This window comes from Rhinolophus hipposideros (genome assembly GCF_964194185.1).
Source record: "Rhinolophus hipposideros genome assembly, chromosome: 5".
Classification (NCBI taxonomy): domain Eukaryota; kingdom Metazoa; phylum Chordata; class Mammalia; order Chiroptera; family Rhinolophidae; genus Rhinolophus; species Rhinolophus hipposideros.
Genome location: NC_138051.1, coordinates 21,344,616 through 21,367,004, shown reverse-complemented (window position 1 = coordinate 21,367,004; position 22,389 = coordinate 21,344,616). Strand labels below are relative to the sequence as shown.

At 34.2% G+C, this 22,389-nt stretch overlaps 1 protein-coding gene across 7 annotated transcripts in view; it reads left to right on the top strand.

The window, feature by feature from the left end:
• Positions 1–22,389, top strand: part of ARHGAP5 (Rho GTPase activating protein 5) — a 110,759-nt gene that overhangs the window by 33,144 nt on the left and 55,226 nt on the right. For all 7 annotated transcript variants that reach the window (XM_081047426.1, XM_081047425.1, XM_081047427.1 and 4 more), the window contains one exon: positions 7,005–10,901. In XM_081047426.1, the coding sequence (XP_080903552.1) occupies positions 7,173–10,901 (3,729 nt within the window). In that variant the 5' untranslated portion in view covers positions 7,005–7,172. The remainder of the gene's footprint in view (positions 1–7,004; positions 10,902–22,389) is intronic.

Genomic DNA, 22,389 nt, shown 5'->3' with positions numbered 1-22,389 from the left:
ATGGAAGGCAAAGCCTAAAATACTTACTGTTGGCCTTTTACAGAGAAAAATTTCCAACCCCTGATCTATTCCAATTTGTGCTAATCTTTCAATTATTTGAATTCCTATTGCATTTATCATTTCCATAGTATAGCACATTGCCTTTGTCTCCTTAGCTATGGTACTATAAAGCTTCTTAAAAATAGTGGGGAAAGTGCTTTTGAGCCTTTTTAAAAAAATCCATACCTCCTTTTTAGTCTACACCCCTTTTTGAGATTCTTACTCGTCTTTTTAATGTCACCATCATTAAGAAAATTGTTAAACCTTACCTAATAAATATAGTTTGTATAATTAAAATAAGGGTGTGCTTCTTTAATAGCATTGCAATATTGAATGTCAAATTATGCCCTTCACCCACTATCTCAATTCTCCAAAATGAGGAAGAAAGGACTCAGACCCTGGAAGCGAGGAGAGCACGTTCATAGCATTGGTGGACTTCTCTATACATACCTTTGTACCCTCCAAACTTCTGACATGAAGCTAAGCAGATAGTAGCTAAGCATAGTAAATGCTTAATGTGTTGTTTACATAGGTTGATATAAATGAAGTGACCTTTGGTTCTTCTGTTTTCAGCACAGGATAAGGAAATGGTCTAGGAAGAGTTTAGAATAACTTTACACCAAGGCCTCAGTGACATGTTAGAAGTGTCGACTAATAGGGTAGGCAGTTAATCTGTTTGGGAATGGTTTAGGTCATTGGTTTTTAAATACTTTATTCAGTGAAACTTTTTAAAAAACAAATACTTGAAATATCAAAAGGTAAAAATGGGTAAAAGCAGAATTACCTTTGCTGAGTAGGGCTTGGGGAGCTTTCAGAGTACTGCCTATTTGGATGGTCCTGGAAATACTTCATTGAACTTTCAGGCTTACTGTTTATAAGCCCATAATTTGTGTTAATGAGCAGACTATAGTTCTTAAAAAAAAACCTGGACTTTTTATATTAGAATATTCTGCTATTCTAATCTTTCTGGGCCCGTAGCAGTTGGTGATTTTTGTTAATTGCTACTATAGATATGACTTCAAGATTGCCTAATGATTTAGGATCTGAGGAGATTGATTTGTCTAGTCATCAAATATTTGAGCACTCACTGTGTGTCAGGCACTGTTCTGGGTGCTGGAAATATGGTAAAAAACAGAACAAACAGAAAAGCTTCATCCTAACGGAGTTTAACCCAAAATCCTACCACAATAATTCTAGGTTATTTAGTCACTATATAAATTGTTGAAATTATTAGTAGATTCTCTTTTCATTCACCTGATTATAGTCTTGTCTAAAGACTAATTTATAGGAATGATGACTTTTTAGCGTTCCTTACAACTTTAAGATTGTGTGCTTATGTTGTAGAAACCTTGGTCAAAGAAAATACTATGATCAACCCTCTTACGGGTACTACACTGTTTAATTGCTTAGCTATCTTATATATGTTAAAATAGCTTTTGCATGTCTCCTAATTTTTCACAGCATCGATAAATTTGTGATTGAAAATGGGCGTCTGGATGGCTCAGTTGGTTAGAGCGAGAGCTCTTAACAACAGGGTTGCTGGTTCGATCCCCACACGGTCCAGTGAGAAGCAACAGCTTGAGCTTGGAGCTGAGCCTCCAGTGGGCGGCCAGTTCGCTCAGTGGTTAGAGTGCACTGCTCATGGGTTGAAGTACCACATGGACCGGTGAGCTGCGCCCTCCACAACTAGATTGAAAGCAGCAACTTGACTTGGAGCTGAGCTGTGCCCCCCCACAACTAGATTGAAAAAAACAACCAAAAAACGACTTGACATCCTGGAAAAACACACTGTTCCCCAATAAAAACAAACAAAAAGAAAAAATGAGCAACACTAAGGAAAATAATAGTATATCAATATATCCATCGTTTAGTATACAGTTGACAGTTTTATTCTTAAATTCTTCTAGATAAGTTTACCTAAGATTGTGGGATATGTGATAATCTTTGGGCTTAGAGCTTTCTTCTCTCTTAAATATCTGTTTATATTAGGGATATTTTATTTATTTGACTTAAGATGGAGCATATAATTATGTTTGAAAATGTAATTTCCTATGTTGTGATTTTAAAAGTGTCAAAAATAAAAATTAGACGGTTATTCTGGCTGAATACATTGTTATAGATTATAGTCTGCATTCTCATTGCTTAATTTTTGACTAAGTTTTTGGGACCTTGAAATATATGTGTATTTCCTCTCATAAATAGCTTTAGAAAACCTTTTAGATTAATAAATTACAGCACTTATTTAGTAAACATAACATACTTTTTTATTTGCCAAAGGATTAAGAGCATTTTGATTTTAAATTTATTGAGATTCATGCATTTATTGAGTAGTTGCTATGTGGGAGGCACTGTTCTGGGTTCTTGGGATATAAAGATTTGTAGGTCTTTATTAAACTTGAAGTGGGTGGGTTAATGGCAAGTAATAAAGAAGTATGTTGTGTAGTAAGTTAGGAGTAAGAAGTTAGCAAGGGAGATTTTGGGAAGTATTGGAAAAAGTAAGTGCAAAGGCCAGAATATGCTTAACATGTCAAGGAACAGTGAAGAGTTCAGTGTTTTCATTGTGACTGGAGCAGAATGAGAGGGGCGAATAGTAAAAGTAGTGTAATAGTAAGAGTAGATCAGAAAAGAAAGACAGGGTTGGAGAAGGAAGGTCTTATAGTAAACCATTGAAAGGATTTGTTTTTCACTTTTAGGAGCCACTGGAGAGTTTTCAGCAGAAGAATTGAGGGCTCTGACTTATGTTTTAAAAAGGAACACTGGCTACTCTGATATGAATAACCTGGGGAAGAGGAGCAGAAGTGGAAGCAGGGGAATTAGAAGCCTTTCTAGTAATCTAGGGCCAGAGATGATGGTCAAAGTTATAGCAGTAAAGGTAGTGAAAAGTGATAAATTCTTGATATATTTTGAAGATAGGGCCAATAGGAATTTTCTGACACACCATAATAACGTTAAAGTGAATGCAAGTTTTGTGAAAAGGTACAAAGTAAAATTTTAGTTTAAATCCAGAATTACTGAGAATCTATTTTTTTTCAGTTTCCTAGAATCTTTGTAGAATTGAAAGTTTATTTTTGTAGAAAGCTACTCCATATTACTAAAACTCCATTAAAAGGAGCATGTTATGTTGGAATGGCTTAGTAAAATATCTTAGAAAACTTAGATGTGGAGAGAGCTTCATTTCAGCAGTTGTAGGACAGTTCCATTCAAATTAATGCATTGTCATTCGTTTCTGTAAGGACACTTAATCCAAACATTTCCTTGGAATAAGGTTATCTAAATGAGAAACTGCATTGCAAACTTAAAAGCTTAATAACAAAAGCTTTCTAATGTTTATTAAAGATTGGTCATCAAGACACTCTTAACCCTTAACTTTGAGTAGATCATCGTTAGTTTTGTCTTAATTTCTTCTTGAGTAAAAATAAGCACAATGCTAGAAATTACAAGAAAATGACAACAGGTTAAAGTAAAGTTACAGCAAAAGTAGAAATACAGGTTCACATAAATATTACCGTTAAATATATTTGAGAGGGATTTTCGAAATATCTCGTATATAGACATTGGCCATTAGTTTATTAGTGGCAGCACAAGAAGATAATGGGTTTTTTTTTTTTTTTTTTTTTTTTTTTTTTTTTTTTTTTTTGCAGCACAGAAGAAGAACTACCTTAGTTAATGGAGGGCAATTTTGACCTGGATGTTGAGGATAATTCATGTATGTCTGAAATTAAATTCCCTTATGACCTATTACAGCCAACCTCATAAAAGCTATCTTTCTCCTGTGAGGTGGTAATAACAATCTCACCCAAACAAATGGCAAAGTCTTTTTGAGGGCAGGGTGATGGCATTTTTTTTCTAATCTAGAGTTTCTCAAACTTTTTTGAAATCTGAAAACACTTAAAACTAAAGCTTCTGAGTTAAATAAACCTGTAAATCAGATAAAACACTGCTCTGTTGAGAAAATTGGAAGGAGAGAGCAACTATTTGCCCAATATTGTTTCCTATATGTAGATGAAATAATTTTTCCACCACAGTTTGAAAATCACTTTGTGGTGACTCCTGACATAAGCTCTGGAGCTGACTTCAGAATACCAGCAGGTAGCTTGCCTGAGAGCATTGTTATAAAGAAGGTCATGGATGTGTTCCTCACTGTATTTAATTGGTAGTTTACTGTGAATTTGGTGTGAAAAACCATAAATGTCATGCAAAGCTAACTTATTTTTAATTTAAACTTTAATATTTATGATTCAGACTGCTAATTAGGGTGCGTTGAAGCCTCAGTATTAAAATTTATCCTCAATATAAGAGTTTATTTCTCTTTGATAAAAAGCCTTCCAGTTTTCAGTGACCATTGAAAGGGTGATGACTTCATGGCACCATTCATATTCATTTAATTTTGAGGCCTTTTTCTTTCTGAAACTTAAAATACATTTTGTGATAGAGTGTTTTCGTTTTTGTTCTTAAACTGTAACTTAAAAGAGAAAGGAATCTCAGTATTTTGAGATTTGTGCTATAGGAGAGCAGAAAGGAGTCTTTTAATGTGTTTGGATAAGCATATATAAGAAATGTTAATAAAGATGTGACTATGGCAAGGATTAGATTTATACTTAAAAATTTCTTCAATACTCAAGTCCATGATGTGACATTGTATTGTTACTTTTTTCTATTAACACTTTTGTGTGTCTCTTAAATTGTAGAAGGCAGGGAACAGTCTTATATGTCTTTGAATTGCTCTTAGATTTCAGAATAGAAGTTTGTTTAATAAAGGGCTATAAGTAGTTCTAGTGTTTGTACTGTTTAACACAAAAATTCCCAGAGTAATCATTAGATACGTTTTCTTCTGATGTATATTTTAAAGTATATTATCTGTAGTTTTTGGTTTTTCTAGTAAGGAGGATAGACCTCGTATTGTACTATTTTCAATTTTTTCCTTAATTGTTAGCTATGGAATTGTGCCGTTTTCACAAACTAATTTCCCTTTTTATCATTATGTCTAACTTTGTTATCCAGTTAATTCACTGTTTTATTTTTGGTAAATATCTATAAATGAAATAGGCCAATTGTTCTCTTACACAGTTTAGGGAAAGAATGTTAAACTTGATGCTAGATACTAATGCCAAGTTTGATCAGATTAAGATTGAAAAAAAAATTAGTGGGAAAAAAAAACTAGTTAATGAGATTGGGTGGGACTGCTCTAATTTCTTCTACTTATTGTGTAATCTGCTGCCAGATAAATATTTGTAAGTCAAAAGTCTGATCACATCATTTTTTAATAATCTTCAGCAGCTTCCCTGGTTCTGAGAAGCAGAACTAATATTTATTAAGCATCTTTTGTTTGTTAGACACTGAACATTTAAAAAAATATATTTAATTCTTAAATTTGTATAAATATGTGGCCCCGCTTTATAGATAAGGGAGTCATGTCTGAAGAGGTTTTGGGCTTTACTCTTATCATAAATTAGGAAATAATACTCATTTGAAATTAGTTCTATTTACTCATGTTTTCTACTTTTTTGTTGCTCCTTAACAGTAGTGTTTTATTTATTACAAAAGTGAAATTACTAAACATTTTGTTTGACTACCACATGGCTGATATTGTTAAAATTAATAATTAGTTGAGGCTAGTACAATAAACCTCTATAAGACCGAAATTTTATTATTTTACCTGAAATATTAGTCTAAAATTTAAATTACAAGAACAGTTTCTCATTACCATTAGTTGTTAGTGTGGCAAATATGCAGTATAATCTTAATAGATGTTTCCTTGCAGTTGTGGTCAAAGGAAAAGTCAGGTATTTACAGCCAGGTGGTGGTTCTTTTCATAATCTTTCTTTTCCTTTTTTCTTCATGTTCTTTACAGTGTTTATTTTGTCTGATTAAAGATAATTTTCACGTATGTTGATGTACATAGCTAGATATTTTCCCTTGTAAAATTTTGATGCGGCAGAAATCATGTATTTTAATTCAACCTCAAGAATGTGAAGAATCTCCAAATAAAACTTTATAAGAGACTTATTCATTGCTTTCACGTAAATAACCTAAATTAAAATTACATACAATTCTTAAAAGTTATTTAATGTTGCTGGTATACCAAATACTTCTGAAAGGTCATCTCAAATATATAATCTTAAAATTCTTTAGCTTGGTTCTCTTCAAAATATGGTTCATGAGCTCTTTGTAACTACTCAGAGGAAATAAATGCAGAAACCAAGAACATTTAAAAACAATTTGACAGTAATTTTATGTCTCTTGAATCTAGTAAGGATGGGGCTTAGATTTTTTTTAAAACATTTTGTATGTTTTGCAAAGTGGGCTTTCAGATATGAAATAAAAATTGGTGCTTCACCTTAGATAGTTTGAGAAGCATAGTTAGTTAAATACTGTCACTGTTTGTATTAACTGTCCACTTCTATTTCCCTTTTAAGTATTTGAATATCTTAATTGTTTTTGGGCATAAAATTTGATAGATATCACAGGAGTGTATTGAAACTTCTTGAAAAATTTTTTAAATTCTAAAATCTTTCTAATTAATATGAAATTACATTCTAGGGAACTAGTTTTGAGGAAACATGTAATAGAAATCAGGTTGTTTTTAAAAGTTGTGAGGGAGTTGTTAAGGTGACTAGTACATTTTAGTTAACACCAAACATAGTCTCCAGTCACAGAAAGCAGGAAAATTGAGGGAGGGGAAAGGACTAGTTTCCTCAAACTCGTTGGAAGGAGTCGAGACAAAATGCACATTTAGTTAATAAGGGATATTTTAAAGTTTGTGAGATAACTAAATTTTGTGTTATTTTAATTGTTAGAATTGTAAATTTTGAGGTCATCGTGCATTTATAACAATAAATCATAAACTGATTTCTTGAAACATGTAATGTTAATTTGCATAGTGCTTTGTTATGAACATCTTTAATATGTATATAATTTAATGTGTGTAATTCGTGGTTAAGATTTGTCCTTTTTTCTCTTTCTAGGAAGATGATCCATATGATCTTGAAGACCTTTCTGCACAGAAATGAGGGAAATACAAACAACCAAATATAGTTCCGAAATTCAGGATCGGTATTTTGAGATGATTTTATTTTCAGAATGAGCAGTATATCTGGTTACCTTTTTGAATGTAGAGACATGAGAAGAGAGTTATGATGGCAAAAAACAAAGAGCCTCGTCCCCCATCCTATACTATCAGTGTAGTTGGACTCTCTGGGACTGAAAAAGACAAAGGTAACTGTGGAGTTGGAAAGTCTTGTTTGTGCAATAGATTTGTACGCTCAAAAGCAGATGAATATTATCCGGAGCATACTTCTGTGCTTAGCACCATTGACTTTGGAGGACGAGTAGTAAACAATGATCACTTTTTGTACTGGGGTGACATGACACAAAGTGGTGAAGATGGAATAGAATGCAAAATTCATGTCATTGAACAAACAGAGTTCATTGATGACCAGACTTTCTTGCCTCATCGGAGTACGAATTTGCAACCATATATAAAACGTGCAGCTGCCTCTAAATTGCAGTCAGCAGAAAAACTAATGTACATTTGCACTGATCAACTAGGCTTGGAGCAAGACTTTGAACAGAAGCAAATGCCTGAAGGGAAACTCAATGTAGATGGATTTTTATTGTGCATTGACGTCAGTCAGGGATGCAATAGGAAATTTGATGATCAACTTAAATTTGTGAATAATCTTTTTGTTCAACTATCAAAGTCAAAAAAACCTGTAATAATAGCAGCAACTAAATGTGATGAATGTGTGGATCATTATCTTAGAGAAGTTCAGGCATTTGCTTCAAACAAGAAGAATCTTCTTGTAGTGGAAACATCAGCACGATTTAACGTCAACATTGAAACATGTTTCACTGCACTGGTACAAATGTTGGATAAAACTCGTGGCAAGCCTAAAATTATTCCCTATCTGGATGCTTATAAAACACAGAGACAACTTGTTGTCACAGCAACAGATAAGTTTGAAAAACTTGTGCAGACTGTGAGAGATTATCATGCAACTTGGAAAACTGTTAGTAATAAATTAAAAAATCATCCTGATTATGAAGAATACATCAACTTAGAGGGAACAAGAAAGGCCAGAAGTACATTCTCAAAACATATAGAACAACTTAAACAGGAACATATAAGAAAAAGGAGAGAAGAATATATAAATACCTTACCAAGAGCATTTAATACTCTTTTGCCAAATCTAGAAGAGATTGAACATTTGAATTGGTCAGAAGCTTTGAAGTTAATGGAGAAGAGAGCAGATTTTCAATTATGTTTTGTGGTGCTAGAAAAAACACCTTGGGATGAAACTGACCATATAGATAAAATTAATGATAGGCGAATCCCATTTGACCTCCTAAGCACTTTAGAAGCTGAAAAAGTCTATCAGAATCACGTACAACATCTAATATCAGAGAAAAGGAGGGTAGAAATGAAGGAAAAATTCAAAAAGACTTTGGAAAAAATTCAGTTCATATCACCTGGGCAACCGTGGGAGGAAGTTATGTGCTTTGTTATGGAGGATGAAGCCTTCAAATATATCACTGAGGCTGATAGCAAAGAAGTGTACGGTAGGCATCAGCGAGAAATTGTTGAAAAAGCCAAAGAAGAGTTTCAGGAAATGCTTTTTGAGCATTCTGAACTTTTTTATGATTTAGATCTTAATGCAACACCTAGTTCAGATAAAATGAGTGAAATTCATACAGTTTTGAGCGAAGAACCTAGATATAAAGCTTTACAGAAACTTGCACCTGATAGGGAATCTCTTCTGCTTAAGCATATAGGGTTTGTTTATCATCCCACTAAAGAAACATGTCTTAGTGGCCAAAATTGTACAGACATTAAAGTAGAACAGTTACTTGCCAGTAGTCTTTTGCAGTTGGATCATGGCCGCTTACGGTTGTATCATGATAGTACCAATATAGATAAAGTTAACCTTTTCATTTTAGGGAAGGATGGCCTTGCCCAAGAACTAGCAAATGAGATAAGGACACAATCCACTGATGATGAGTATGCCTTAGATGGAAAAATTTATGAACTTGATCTTCGACCAATTGATGCCAAGTCGCCTTACTTTTTAAGTCAGTTATGGACTGCTGCCTTTAAACCACATGGGTGCTTCTGTGTATTTAATTCCATTGAGTCGCTGAATTTTATTGGGGAATTTATTGGAAAAATAAGAACTGAAGCTTCTCAGATCAGAAAAGACAAATATATGGCTAATCTTCCATTTACATTAATTCTGGCTAATCAGAGGGATTCTACCAATTCTACCAGTAAGAATCTACCAATTCTCAGGCACCAAGGGCAACAGCTGGCAAACAAGTTACAATGTCCTTTTGTAGATATACCTGCTAGTACATATCCTCGTAAATTTAATGAAACCCAAATAAAGCAAGCTCTAAGAGGAGTATTAGAATCAGTTAAACATAATTTAGATGTGGTGAGCCCAGTTCCCACCAATAAGGATGTATCAGAAGCTGATTTGAGAATTGTCATGTGTGCCATGTGTGGTGATCCATTTAGTGTGGATCTTATTCTTTCACCCTTCCTTGAGTCTCATTCTTGCAGTGCTGCTCAAGCTGGACAGAATAATTCCCTAATGCTTGATAAAATCATTGGTGAAAAAAGGAGGCGAATACAGATCACAATATTATCATATCATTCCTCGATTGGAGTAAGGAAAGATGAACTGGTTCACGGATATATATTAGTTTATTCTGCCAAACGGAAAGCATCAATGGGAATGCTTCGAGCATTTCTATCAGAAGTTCAGGACACCATTCCTGTACAGCTGGTGGCAGTTACCGACAGCCAGGCAGATTTTTTTGAAAATGAGGCCATCAAGGAGTTAATGACTGAAGGAGAACATATTGCAACTGAGATATCTGCTAAATTTACAGCATTGTATTCTTTGTCTCAGTATCATCGACAAACCGAGGTCTTTACACTGTTTTTCAGTGATGTTCTAGAGAAAAAAAATATGATAGAAAATTCTTATTTATCTGATAATACAAGGGAATCAACCCATCCAAGTGAGGATGTTTTTCTACCATCTCCCAGAGACTGTTTTCCCTATAACAACTACCCTGACTCAGATGATGATACAGAAGCACCACCTCCTTACAGTCCAATTGGGGATGATGTACAGTTGCTTCCAACACCTAGTGACCGTTCCAGATATAGATTAGATTTGGAAGGAAATGAATATCCTATTCATAGCACCCCCAACTGTCATGACCATGAACGCAACCATAAAGTGCCTCCACCTATTAAACCTAAACCAGTTGTACCTAAGACAAATGTGAAAAAACTGGACCCAAACCTTTTAAAAACAATTGAAGCTGGTATTGGTAAAAATCCGAGAAAACAGACTTCCCGGGTGCCTTTGGCACATCCTGAAGATATTGATCCTTCAGATAACTATGCGGAACCCATTGACACAATTTTCAAACAAAAGGGCTATTCTGATGAGATATATGTTGTCCCAGATGATAGTCAGAATCGCATTATTAAAATTCGAAACTCGTTTGTAAATAACACTCAAGGGGATGAAGAAAATGGATTTTCTGATAGAACCTCAAAAAGTCATGGGGAACGGAGACCTTCAAAATACAAATACAAATCTAAAACCCTGTTTAGTAAAGCCAAGTCATACTATAGAAGAACACATTCAGATGCAAGTGACGATGAAGCTTTCACTACTTCTAAAACAAAAAGAAAAGGAAGACATCGTGGAAGTGAAGAAGATCCGCTTCTTTCTCCTGTTGAAACATGGAAAGGTGGTATTGATAACCCTGCGATCACTTCAGACCAGGAATTAGATGATAAAAAAATGAAGAAGAAAACCCACAAAGTAAAAGAAGATAAAAAGGTAAGTTTAATTTATGGTCAATGATATTTATACAGATGTTTGTTTTTGCCTTTTAAAAATTGTAGTTTTTTTTTTCAAGAATGGATTTGACATCAGTGAGAACTTAAGCTGCCTTATGTCACTCAGTAAATATAATTAGCTCTTTAATTTTCTGAATATTTTGCGAGGGCAAATTATTTTTTATTTTGTTGCATTTAGTTTATTTGTGCTTTATCATATTTGAGGAAAAAGTTTGATTTCGTGTTCTTATGTTCTTCAGCATAAAAATCTGAGTGACTGTGTTTATTCTCTTTACAGAAACTCAGATATAAAGTGATTTTATTCTTTTTTTCTGTTTGAAAGCATTCCATTTGTCTTTTTCCCCTCTGACCTACCAGTTTTGCAATATTAATTTGATACACCTGTCTCACACAAGGATATTAACAATATAGTCAAACTGTAATAATTTGTAGTATTGGAACTTTATTAACTTTTCCAAGCAGCTTCTTTGTGGATAGTGGTATTCTGCCTAAAGACTTGCAGAAAGGTTTCTTCAGTTTGAATTGTAGAATCCTGACTAAATAGCAAGTTGTTATATTTTAAATGGTTACTAGTTTAAATGGTTACTAGTCTCATGGTGTTAAGCATTAGAAACCCAAATATGTATGCTATTAAAATTGTATTTGGTCATTTAAATTTTTATTAGATCTTTTTCACAGTGGTACTTCAGCACCTTCACTTCCAATACTATTTGACAGCTGACTGTACACAAACTTTTATTCAAGGTTTTAAAGATAGCGTTCAGTAAGCTTTTATTCTATGTATTGATAATTTCTTTATCAGTTAAATCTATAATCTTAATATTTACTACAGCCGGCTACTGTTTACTAACCCCAATTAAAGATATGGATATTTTGAAAAGCTTATTTTGATAGTTTTCCTACACCTAGTAGTTGCTGTCCATTATAGTGGGATAGACCCATTTTATTTTCTAAGTTTAATATTTTCTAAGTTTCAGTGTTTTCTTATCATTTACTATGCTCTAGATTAGGCATGTAAACTGTTTCGAAGTAAGATTCAGCCAGACTTATAGCACAAACTCAATTCACGACACAATACTAATTAAATATCTCTGGCATCTTTTCAGTCACCCTAGTACACTAGTTCTTGCTACATATTTTATCACTCCTAAACGACTTCAGGATTTTTCTTTTACCTTGCTTGTAATTAAAATTATGTAATGCTTATTAGTAAAAATAAAGCATCCACCGTCTTTCTATTTTAAATTGATTTTATTTTTGAGTGTTATTTTTCCATTTTTGATCACAAGTCTACTTAATTGTTTTGTTAACTTTTTATTTTAATATAATTTCAACTTAGAGAATAGTTGCAGGAAGAGTAAACAGAGCTCTTGTATACTCTATCCCAAGATTTACCAGCTGTATACATTTTGTCCCACTTGCTTGAGCGGTGTGTGTGTGTGTGTGTGTAGGGATTTATTTGTTTTTGGGCCCTTTGAGATCAAGTTGGACATATAGGACTCTTTATCACGAAATGCTTTATTGTGTATTTCCTAATAACAAGAACATTCTCTTAAATGGCAATAGTACAGATACCAAAGTCACAAAATTTAACAGTGTTGCCATACTACAATAGTACCCCCTTATCCACAGGAGATATGTTCCAAGACCCCCAGTAGATTGCAGTTAGAACCAAACACTGTATATACTGTTTTTTTCCTATAAATACATACCTATGATAAAGTTTAATTTATAAATTAGCACAGTAAGAGATTAACAATAATAGTAATAGGTAACAATTACAGTGATATGCGGTAATGAAAGTTATGTGAATGTGGCATTATTGAGTAAATTAATGGTACTTGAACACAAAAGCACTGTGATGGTCGATCTGATAACCTAGATGTATACTAATGTCTAACGAGCGGATGACATATACAGTGGGTATATACTGGACAAAGGGATAAGTCATGTCCTGGGCAGGATGAATTGGGATAACTAGAGGTTTTATTCCACTACTCAAGTGTGTAATTTGAAACTTATGGATTGTTTATTTTTGGAATTTTCCGTTTAATGTTTTTGGACTGAGGTTGATGCAGGTAACAAACTGAAAAAGGGAAGCCGTGAATGAGGGTAGAGAAATGCTGTATTATTTAATCTACAGTTTTTGTTCAAAAACAGATTTTGTTCAAAATAGATTTTTGAACATTTTGAACCTATGTCCCACTAGTGTTTTTTGACACCAGAATACCTAATTTTTATTTAGTTGGAATTAGAGTGTGTACGTAATATTTTTCCATATTTTTTCACTTAGTTTTATTTTTCCACATTGCTCCATAGTCTTTCAAGTTATACTTTTAGCCATTACGTAGTTTTCCATTTAGCAAATTATATCAAAACCGGATGGTTAGACTTCCAAGTTTTAATTTTTTTCTTTTTGTCCTTCTTCCGCCTCTCCCCTATTCCGGTTCAAGCCATTGTTTCTCAGTCTAGTTGTGTAGGACACAGCTCCCTGGCCCATGCTAGTAGTATTATGAGCCTTGCACCCCCTCTTCCCCCCTCCCTGAGGCAGTTGGTCACCAGTCCTCAGTCGGCCTCTCACAGCAGCTCACGATAGCTGCCGGCCACTCACGCTGGCCACTGGCTGGCCGCTCATGGCAGCGTGGCAGCCCAGCTCCAGGGAGAGCTGTTGTTCACAGTCTTAGCTGTAGAGGGTGCAGCTCACTGGTCCATGTGGGAATTGAACTGGCAACCTTGGCGTTAGGAGTACTGCGCTCCAACCACCTGAGCCAGCGGGCAGGCCCCCAAGTTTTAATTTTCACTTTTATTGCAGTGGCCAGTTTGCATAAAAGTTTGTTCCTTTAGATTATTTCTTTAGGATACATGTACAAAAAGTTTGAGTATTTCAATGACTTGATATTTATTATTCCTATAGCTCTTGCAGTGTTAATTTCTTAACTATGAACACTGTGAGAGGAAGAAGTGTGCCAAATTTGTATTTATATCTTGAAATTTTGGCATGGTCCCTGATTCCAGTTAGTTTATTAATGATAATGTTCCTTGAATTAAATTAAATCTCCTCATGCAGACTGGTGCAGCCGCTATGGAAGGCAGTGTGGAGGTTCCTCAAGAAATTACGAATAGAATTACCATATGACCCAGCAATCGCTCTCCTGGGTATCTACCCCAAAAATATAAAAGCATTTCTCTATAGAGACACGTGTACGCCAATGTTCATTGCAGCTTTGTTTACGGTGGCCAAGACATGGAAACAACCAAAATGTCCTTCGATAGACGAATGGATAAAGAAGTTGTGGTACATATACACAATGGAATACTATTCGGCGTTAAGGAAAGATGATATAGGAGCATTTGTGACAACATGGATGGATCTCGAGAGAATAATGCTAAGTGAAATAAGTCAGACAGAAAAAGCAGAGAACCCTATGATTTCACTGATATGTGGTATATAAACCAAAAAGAACAAGACAAACAAATGAGAAACAAAAACTCATAGACACAGACAATAATTTAGTGGTTACCAGAGGGTAAGGGGGTGGGGGGTGGGTGATGAGGGTAAAGGGGATCAAATATACGGTGATGGAAGGAGAACTGACTCTGGGTGGTGAACACACAATGGGATTTATAGACGATATAATACAGAATTGTACACCTGAAATCTATGTAAATTTACTAACAATTGTCACCCCAATAAAATTAATTAAAAAATAAATAAATAAATAAATAAAAATTAAATCTCCTCACATCTGATTTGTTCTACATAGTCACTTAATTATATTTCAATGATTCTAGAATCCATTTCTTAAAACTTTTAAAATGTCTTAAATCTGGATTGATGGCATGTCATAATTTAAGTAACAGGTTTTTTCTTTTTTAGAGGTAAATAATGGTGCTGTTTTCAGTCACTGGCATCTTAAATTTACTAAGTACAGTAATTTGTCTTTGATGATTATTCCTAGCCCCAAATACAAATGGGAATTCATATCAGACCTAGATTCTCTTCCTCCCCACTTGTAAATGATTCATATATTTGATTCCATACAATACTTTGTATAATATACCTCTTTTCATTTGACGTCAGTCTTCCTTGGTTGTATTAAAGTAGTGAGTTGGCTTTGAGTTGTACTTCTAATCTGCTTTCTATTGATTTGACAGTGGTCTCGGCTATCTTACTTTTAGAGCTGTTACAGAATTTTCATGCAGTTATATATAACATTGTTTAATTTTTAGTTTTGTGCGTTACGACATTTGATATTCTTAACAAAATTAGAGAAATGATATTTTAGATCTATAAGTAATTTTAAAAATATGATGTCACTTAAAATGTTTGGTTTCTGGACCTGTGATCCTAAAAAGATAAACATAGGTTACAAGGCAACTTCATAGATACACTTTTGTGCCACAGTTATATTTTAGGGCTTTGTATTCATATATACACAGTGACATGCCTTGCATCTCTCTGGGGTTAACTATATAACAGTTATCCATCTGGTTTTTCCTTTAAGTATTACAGAAGGTCTGGAGCACTTTAGTGCAGCTTAGTTTGCTTAAAAATTATTCTCATAGTGGAGCTGGACTTGAGTAATTAAAGTTTTCTTATGTTTTAATTCAGTAAGCATGCACTAAAAACATGCTTAAGTCTGTAAAAAAGGTGTTGAAGTACATGAAAAGTTGAAGATGTACATCCCTTAAAGAGCTTCAGTATTAGTTTGAGAGACAGTAGTACCCTGTGGTTGGGGCAGGGTTAGAAAGTACTACAAGAGCAACTTAAGGAAGCATGGTGTAATAATTAAGAGTACGTGGTCTAGAGCCCACGTCTGGGATTTGAATGCAGGCTCTGCCTGCAGGCTCTGCTGTGTCAGTGTATAACTTCTCAGTACTTCCATCTAGGAAAGTCATACTTCTTAGGGCTGCTATGAGAAACAAGTTCATATCGATTTAGAGTACCCAACACATGGTAAATTTGGTAAGAGACTATGTACACTATATTTTGTGATAGTATTGTTCAAATGTAAGTATACAGGGAATACAGGATGAGAAGTCACCATAGAGTGTGTGGCGTTAGTTTCACAAAACTTCATGAAAAAGATAAATTATCGGTGTTGAGGATGTCGATTGGCTTTTAAGAAGGAGAAAAGATTTTAGGTGGGGAAAATCATTTGTAAAGCAGCATAAAATTGTGACTAAGCAAGATGAGACATGATAGGAAACTGTTCCAATTCAGGGTATTGTAAAATAGCATTGCATTTATATGATTCTGCAAAACTGAAGAGCTATTTTATTTTAAATTCGAAAGCAGTTAAGTAGGGCCTGCCTGAGCAGTAAGGAAAGTTGGGTTGGACTTCAAGTTGCAGTTTTGAAAGAGATTGACATCAAGTAGTCTAGATAGGAGGCTGATGTACACATTTAAAGTGATAGGGGTACGGAGACCAAATGAGAAATCAACAAAGCTAGAAGTTGATTTTTAAGATTAGACATATAGACAAACATTTGGCAAGACTGATCAGAAAATAAAAGAAGGCATAAACACCAAGAATGTGAAGAGGAACATAATTATAGATAGGTCAGATTAAAAAGATAATAGTGAGTACTATTAACAATTTTATGTCAACAAATTTGAAAGTTTAAAAAGATTAAAATCCTAGAAAGAACAATTTACCTAGATGAGAAAACTTTGAATAATCTTGTAACTTAAATTGTGAGGTAGTAGTTGCATCTTGCCACAAAAACATGAGGCCCAGATAATTTTATAGGAGAATTTTCAAGGAACAAATCATTTCAGTATTCTACCAACTGTTCCAGAAAATAGAAAGCAGGAGAATACATTCTTTATTCTCTGAGGTCATTATCCTTAATTGCAGAACCTGACAAGGGTGGTATAAGAAAGGAAAATTATAGTCCCATTTTAATTATGAGGGTACATGTAAAAATCCTAAATAAAAGACAGTCCATAGACTCTTAATTGCAATTTTGAAGTCCAGTAACCTGAAAATCAAGCTTTTTTTTAAAAGTTGGCAGCACAACCTGATTTTTTTGTTGTTAAAACCTGACTCAAAGTGATATGAGACTACTTAATATTGTTTATCTTACTTAGAGTAAATATCTATACGATTCACTGCCAAAATGTTAATGTATTTGAGTACAGAGTACTAATCCACCATTTGCTGGGGTTTTTACATAATAGACATTTTTTGCACTGTACGTATGGCTAACTAAAAATTTCAGAATTCTAAAACTTATCTTGCCCCAATGCAAGGGTTTTAGATAAGGAATTTTAGACATATAATAGCAAAAACATCCAACAGTATATAAAAGGCACTTGATAAAATTTACCATGTTTTGCCATGTATAAAGTGCTCCTGTGTATAATGCAGACCCATGTTTTTGGCCCAAATTTTCGGGGAAAAAAATCTTTCGTTTTAATTTTTTAATTCAAATTTTTATTTGTTTACATTGAAGTACTTGTTTGTATTATATTGTAAAGGAATTTTAACATTTATTTTTTAACATATTATGGTACAAGAAATTTTATGTAACAAATAACAAAACACAAGAACAGATACAAGGTACAAGAAATTTTATGTACTGGTAACAAATTTACGATATTTAAGCATCGTAGATGGCCAAGAATTCTTCATTGTTGCAAATTCGTTGTAAGTTCAACAAAACCAATTATCATATACCAGGGTATTATTTTTCATATGGGTATTGTTATTGATTTTATAGTTACACTTTTAACTCATAAGCATAAATAAAATAATGAAAAACATTTATATAGATACGGAATTAGTACTACCCATGTATAGTGCTCGTCCTTATTTTTCCCTCACAAATTTGGGCAAAAAAGTGAGCATTATACACTGCAAAATACAGTAGATTCATAAGAAAGCTGCTCTATTATGAACTGATGAGAACTTTCTTCAAAAAAGATATCTACAAATATGTGAAATCTGCAATAAACATCTTCCTAAATGGGGAAATGGATTCCCTTTTCAATTAGGAACAGACAGTCGCCACTTCTATTCAGTTAAGATAAGGGGGGGAGGGAGCATGAGTATTGGAATGGAGGAAATAAAATTTTTATTCATTGATATGATTATCTATGTAAAAGCCAAAAAGGGTCTACAGATAAATTACTAGTATTGACAAAATAGCAAAATAGCTTGATATAAGTTCAGTAGTCAGAAGTCGATTACATGCTGTACATCAGCAGTAAACAACTAGATACCAGTTACAAAAGCACGGCAGATTATCAAGTACCTGGGAGTAGTTATGACGTGCAGATCTCCATGTGGAAAGGTATAAAACTTTATTGAAAGATAGTAAAGAAGACCTAAATAAATGGGGAGCTAGTGCTTTCCTGTCCATGAATATGGCATATCATAAAGAAGTTGCTCTTCAAACTGATCTCTGGATTCAGTGTTGTTTCATTTCAGGTGTCAAGGGTTTTCAAGAAATTTCACCCACTAATTCTAATCCATATATGGAAGAGCAAAGAACCTAGAATAGTCAGGACACTTTTGAATAAGAAACGCAGAGGTGTAGTGGTGATAACGTGTGTGTGCTTATTCCGTCAGATGTAAAACGTTAGTATTTAAGATAATGTGGTATTGGTACTGGGATAGGCATATTGACCAATAGAATAGAATAGAGAGCCCCCAAACCACTGACCTCTGACTTGGAGCTGTCCTTCAACATGGTAGCCCATGCAGCTATTGAACACTTGAAATGAGGCTAGTCTGAATGGAGATGTGCTGACCTAGAGGGTGAGAAGAGGTTTCCTTGGAAGAGTCATTTTAAGTCAGATCTGATAGAATAGCATTTAACCAGGGAATGGCTGGGTGGATGGAAGAATATTTAATGCTAAATGACTAGAATGTTCATGTGAGAGGGACCATGGTGTGTTCTTAAAGGAGGTCACTGGCTGATCACTGATTTCAGACGGTGTTGACATCTTTCTGCAAAGAACCAGAGGATAGTTTAGGCTTTGAGGGTAACACAGCCTTGTTATAACTACTAAAATCTGTTGCAGTGTGAAAGCAGCCAAAGAATATACGAAAATGGATGAGCATGGCTATTTTCAAAAACAGGCAGCAGGCTGGATTGAGGCCCCAAGCTGTAGTTCTGCTGACTCGTGATCAATGGGAGAGACTTGAGAGTAGGTACTAGACTCAGACCTTTTTAACAATGTTACGAATTTTTATTTAGTCCAAGAGTAATTTGAAACTAGACAGTGAGTGGATTTTAGATCACTTGATTTTAGTGTAGAGAATGGGTTGCGTGATGTGGAAGACCAGTTGGCGTATTATAATAGTCTGAGTGCACCATGATGAAAGCTTTGAGTAATTGGAATGGGATGGGAGAATGGTGGCAATGGATAGCATGGGATAGATGTAAGAGATACTTAAAATCCTAGGATTTGATGTTTTGTCTGTGGGGGAAAGGTGAGGATGCTGAACAAGACAGGAAAGATAGCTTTTTGGTTTCTAGCTTATGCAACTTCATCAGTGATGTTCGTGATGAATTTTGGAATTTACCCGGTTTGGGAGTTAGTGTGGAAATTATAACTGGTTTTAGAGTTGAAGTGGAGGTACTAGTTTGCCGTTAGATATATGGGTTCTCAGAGGAGAGGTCTGAGTTGGAGATATATATTTAGGAGACAATGTAGTAGGGGTGGTAATAGGTGAAGTGACCTATGGAGTGAAGACAAAGAAGTGCCTAACAGAGCCTTGAGGAACTGCCAGTTTTGAATGACCAAGTCGTGCTGATCCTTAAGAACAGTAGGTGGAGGGTAAGAATAAACCACTTATCCTTTCTTAGCTGATTCTTCACCTGTAAATTAGGAATAACAGATGATCCCTGATTTACAATGGTTCGATTTAGGATTTTTTGACTTTTTGAAGCAATACATGTTCGGTAGAAACCATACTTCTAATTTTGAATTTTGATCTTTTCCAGGGTTAGTGATATGAAGTACAATACTCTTACAATGCTGGGCAGTGGCGTCAAGCTGCTGCTCCCAATTAGGCACGTGGTTACAAGGGCTAACAATTGATACTTTACAGTGTACTGTGTTGCCAGTGTTTTTTGGATATTGTGTTGTGAGCTTGTTTAAGGTAGGCTAGGCTAAGCTATGATGTTCAGTACTTTGAGTGTATTTAAGTACATTTTCGACTTGTGATATTTTCAACTCACAATGGGTTTAACAGGATGTAACCCCATCATAAGTTGAGGAGCATCTGTATAATACTATTATGGAATTGTGCTAGAAATTGGAATATGTGTCTCAAGTGCCTGGCACATACTAGTGCTCAGTAAAGGCTATTATTAAGTTCATTCTGTTTACCTTCACTCTTTGGTTCCAAGATGGGAGCCATAGTCTAGGAGTCCTTTCTCAGACACAGAAAATCATAGCTTTTGGGCAACAGTGGCATCTAAGGAAGGCTCAGAGATCTGTTTCTCTTAAACTTGCTTTAGTTGTTATTTCTGCCAATCAGAGGCTTTATGCTTGATTATCTTTGATTCTTTTTTTTTTAATTAAAGTTTATTCGGGTGGCAATTGTTAGTAAAGTTACATAGATTTCAGGTGTGCAATTCTGTAATACATCATCTATATTTCACATTGTGTGCTCACCATCCAGTCAGTTCTTCATCACCATATATTTGACCTATTGTCTTTGATTCTATACTCCAAAATGAGTTTAGTGTTTGTTGTAGGAAGAAAACCTTCAAAGACATTTCTTGATTACAACCATCAGTGAGAATTTGTTTTTAATTATGACCCATTTATACATGTAAATATTTCTGCATAGATGAAATCTCACAAAACAATACTTAACCTCTACTGTATATATTTTTATTTTCTAGTCTATTACTGTGAGAAAAAGTTCTGATTGTGACCTACTGAATTGATTTTATAACCTATAACTGTTTTAAAAAACTGCTTTGAGACAATGAACTGAATGAGAAATTTTTAGTTGTGTTGATAAAATCACCAGTGTTTAACACATCTGTTCAATGAAGTGAGGTACCTGTGTTTAAGCTAGTTTATTTTTTCTTCAGTTTCTATTTCAGTGCTATCAGCTTGATTCAGACAGCAAATAGTAAAATACTTGGTGAATTTCATGGTGCATTAGAGCAAGCTGGTCTTCTGATGATTTTCATTTTCAGCATTTTAAATTGTTTTCCTATCTTGTTTTCAGATCTTGAATTTTTTTCATCCTCTTATTTATATTAGCAACTACAAATTCCTATTTTATTCTCAAATGTTCCGTTCAGTCCATGTGTATTTATTTTACTGCTCCTTTCTTACTAAACCCTGGGTTTAAATTCTGCTGCTTTAGCTATTGTAATAGGGTTTTGGAACGTGTTTGGGGAAGAATACCAAAATGGTGTGTTTTCTTTAAAGAACTGAAGAGATAGATATCTGTATGTGTATATATATATAGATATATGTATATAGATAGATAGAGATATATATATGTATGTTGAGTCATAAGATGTTAATTTAATATTAGCAAATAGTGAATTGGGACCTGAATATGGTAGATCCTTTAGAATGTAGTAAATCTTCGGTTTAGAATTATTTGACCTCTGACTTCTAGAACCTCAGTCTTTATTAAGTAAAATGCCTTTTTAAAAATACTGTTAACCAAACAGTGATGACCAGAATTTTTTCTATCTTGTTTATAATTGATCTCCATAGCATAGTATATTATATTGTGATCAGTTGAAGTCAGTATTAGTATATGGTTTTGTTTTTGCAGTAGTAATAAAAGAACAGTTTATGTGTTTGTTTAATAAGTTTATTTTGACTCAAGAAACTTGTCATTTTATTCAACAAGCGTCTTCCTGAATGCCCACTATGCCTGAACACTGAAGCTAAGATACAGGAATGACTTAGTTATGAATAGGCCTACATCTGATTGATTATATATATGGTGTTTGTAAAATTTTTCACAAAATTAGAATTGGTTTCTTTAGTAGCTTTTCTGGTGCTGGCTACATCAATTTATGGTATTACATAAGTATGGATATATAATGTATTTCTGCTTATATTTTATTTTTTTTATTTTTATTTTTTATTTTTTTAATTAATTAATTTATTTATTAGTTTCAGGTGTACAAAACAAGGTAATACTTAGACGTTCATCATTTATATCCCTCATACTGTGAACCCCCCTCCCCCCATCCACTATCCCTCCGACCTCACACTGAACCATCACATTATATATATAAAATTATAGTTGGCATTCATTAATGTTTAGCTTCTGATGTACAATGCCATGATCAGGTATCCACAGTATCCCTGAGGTGGTCTCCCAAATAGGACGCATGTCCATCGGATACCCAACAAAATCTTTACAACATTATAGAATACCTTCCCCAAATTAATTTTCAAAAAAAAAAATCCCTGAGGCCATCTTGCTCCTTTCTTACCAGCTGCTTCCAAATCCCTTCACCTTTCC